Here is a 2932-nt window from a genome sequence, read left to right on the forward strand (position 1 = left end):
GTACCTGGTTGCCGCGGCCGGTGTACTCGAGGAGGCAGTGGTCGAAGCCGGGGCGGCGGGAGAAGAGGTTGTGGATCTCGCGGGGCTTGACGTCGTCGGGGAGGCCGGCGACGAAGAGCGTGACGACGCCCTGCCGCGGGTCCGCGTGCTGGAGCGGCTGCGGCGCGTACAGGTGGTAGTAGGGGTCCCCCGCAGGCGGCGCGGCGGACGGCAGGTGGGGGCGGCGGTGGGAGAGGCTCATCTCGGCGGTCGCGCGGCGCGGCGGAGGGGAGAGGCGCCGCTGCGTGCGCTTTTTCTGCTGGAGGTGCTGTGGAGATTGCCACGGACCGGTTTAGACGTCTCGTTGGGGCTCTGTCTAGTTTAACCCCGGTTTTTCAGCACTTCTTGCTGTCCGGCCAAATTTTTTTATCGATTAACCTCTACGAGTTTGCTCATAAGACAATCTAAAGGCTCGTCAGTCTAACTAGAACAAACTTAATTACCAAAACTAAAACTAGATAGCACATGTCCCACCAAGTACTCTGACCGAAGCAGCATTTGATCACCGTTAGAGAGTCAGATTGCGCTTTAACCCGCAGGCTAACTTTCTTTCCCCAAAGAAAACGGTGCGACAGATTTTATAGTAGAATGAAATGAATGGACAGGACCAAAATTCTTGAAAGAATACAAATCAAAAAAATCTTGAAAGAAGAAGAAATATGTGATATCAAAAATCCTCTGAAATCTATCCTCAAAAGAAAAAAAAAATCATGTGAAATCTTCCTTTAATAAATAACTATTCGAAGCAAATATGTATCAACTGGATACATGTATTGAACAACTGCATCCTAGCTGAGGTTTAATAAATTAAAATACTTTGGATAACATTGGAGGGATCATAGAGCCACGTAGAAAATTGAGAGAGAAAGAGAGAGAGAGAGGGGCAATAGGGGCCCCACACGCACCCTACTGTGCCCAGGGCCAAACCGCGTGGAAGGGCGTGTGGAGCCCACATTCACCCTTGTGGTTTCCCTTTGGAGGGTAGTTGTTCACCCAAGTTATCAAAATGTAGCAGTTTTCATATTTTTTGGAGTTACGGATCGGACAACCGATAAAATGGTGAAATGTATTTGATTTTAAGATACACAAAATACTCCTTTGAAACAGAGATCCAACTAGGGGAGACTCTTGCCCTTCCATCACCATTGCCTTGAAAACCAGAGGAGAAACACCCCTCTTTCATGGGCGAAGGCCAAGGAAGAGGGGCCTCATATGGGTGCGTCCGAATGTGTAAGTTCATCTAATGCCCCTAGAGGGTATGTGGCGATTAATGTAAAAGGCAATTAAAGGATTAACTTGAAATGGCTGGACAACTACATTGTCTTCATCACGCTTACGGTTTCTATCTTTTCGCTTCACTTTACATTTTGTAATCTTTTTGTGGTCTGAAGAACTTCCTCGTCTTCTTTCTCTGTGATTGATTTGAAGACCTTGTTGCGAACTACCTTATTCCGCTGCCTATACCATGTTCTGATCTGTGTCCACTCTTGTTGTTCTCAAGGTTGTATGCTTATTTGTTAGACTCGAGTATCTTACTGCTACTTAGTTATTCTTTTATCTAGCTTGCTCATGCCTCTGTCTCTGTTGTACTAGTTTACTTCCTATAAGACTTCTGCTATCTTTCTAGATTTCCTCTATCCTGTCATGCAATTTCGTTAACTTACTATGCTTTTCTTCGAAGAGCTTGCATTTTCAAATCAATTGTCATATCTCCCATTCATCCCTCTCTGGTCGATATCTGACCTTACAGGATATCTTTGGGGACACCTCCATAGTCACCATTACCTTTACCATAAAATATCTTTGTAATACACTAGTACACGTCGGTGCTATACAAACGGTTTTTAACCCCTTCAGCGACAGCGTTTGGAACCGTCGCCAAGTGAGTGTGGGAGGTAGGGCTCCTTCCCACACGACCCAGAAATCATCGGGGATATGCCCTCCTGGCACACACGCTCGGCAAAATGAGGTCGTGTGTGACCGGCGAGCACTCAAATACAGAAATACATACAGTAGTGCTAAAAAAATACAATTATACAGGCAAAATCATTTTCGGTCGTAAGTACATCCCACACAGTCAGTCACCGGTAAACGTTTCCGTTCGTATATACATCCCACATAGTCACTGCAAGGAAAACGTTTGCGCAAGGTGGCGTAACGCAAACAGTTTTTAAGAGAATGTCGTGTGTGATTGTTCATTGATCCAATACGGTTTATTTCTAGAAACTGTGTGCGTTGCCTGAGGTCATCGCCCACGGTGTTTTCTCAAGAACCTTTGCAATAGGAAAACCTAATTAGCAAGCTAATTGGCCAATTAGCAGGCTAATTGTCCTATTATTAATAATCCATTTACTCATCTAATTGACATTCATATTAAGCACATAATATATTCCATTTCCATATTAAGGAAGTAGGATTTCATAATTGAAATACATTGGAGTACAACATGATATAGCTTCAGCACTCAGCTACCCCATCACACAACTTGTCGTGGAATTAACACGTCAGATGTCCTTAGTGTGAGGACTTAGTCGCGAGGCCAACTCATCTATGTGGTAGCTTGAGAGGGGTTGAGCGGAATCGAGAGATGCAACACAAGACAAGGGTTTAGACAGCTTCGTGCCCCGGGAAACATCATCCGGTAAAAACCCTACATGGTGTTTGAGGCTAGATCTCATTATCATCACGAGGGAGTCGTCGTAAATCGGCTCTCCTCTAGTTGTGTCTAGCCCTAGAGATTGTTTCTTGCTTGTCCCTCTTTAGGGAGCCCTGCCCCTCCTTATATAAGTTGAAGGGGCGGGTTACATGTAGAGTCCATCTTGGACTAAGACTTAAACTATTTTGACTTCCCTTCCTGGCTTCTTAACGTCTGCCGGTTTAACATTGTCTGCCG

General features: G+C 45.3%; 1 protein-coding gene across 1 annotated transcript in view; it reads right to left on the reverse strand.

Annotated features, from left to right (window-relative positions):
- Positions 1 to 329, reverse strand: part of LOC119340460 — a 4757-nt gene extending 4428 nt beyond the window's left edge. Inside the window, exon 1 of the mRNA XM_037612367.1 lies at positions 5 to 329. Within this exon, the coding sequence (XP_037468264.1) occupies positions 5 to 241 (237 nt within the window). The 5' untranslated portion in view covers positions 242 to 329. The remainder of the gene's footprint in view (positions 1 to 4) is intronic.
- Between the last annotated feature and the right edge of the window lie 2603 nt (positions 330 to 2932).

The sequence above is a fragment of the Triticum dicoccoides genome, chromosome 7B, assembly GCF_002162155.2.
Source record: "Triticum dicoccoides isolate Atlit2015 ecotype Zavitan chromosome 7B, WEW_v2.0, whole genome shotgun sequence".
In the NCBI taxonomy this organism is placed as follows: Eukaryota; Viridiplantae; Streptophyta; class Magnoliopsida; order Poales; family Poaceae; genus Triticum; species Triticum dicoccoides.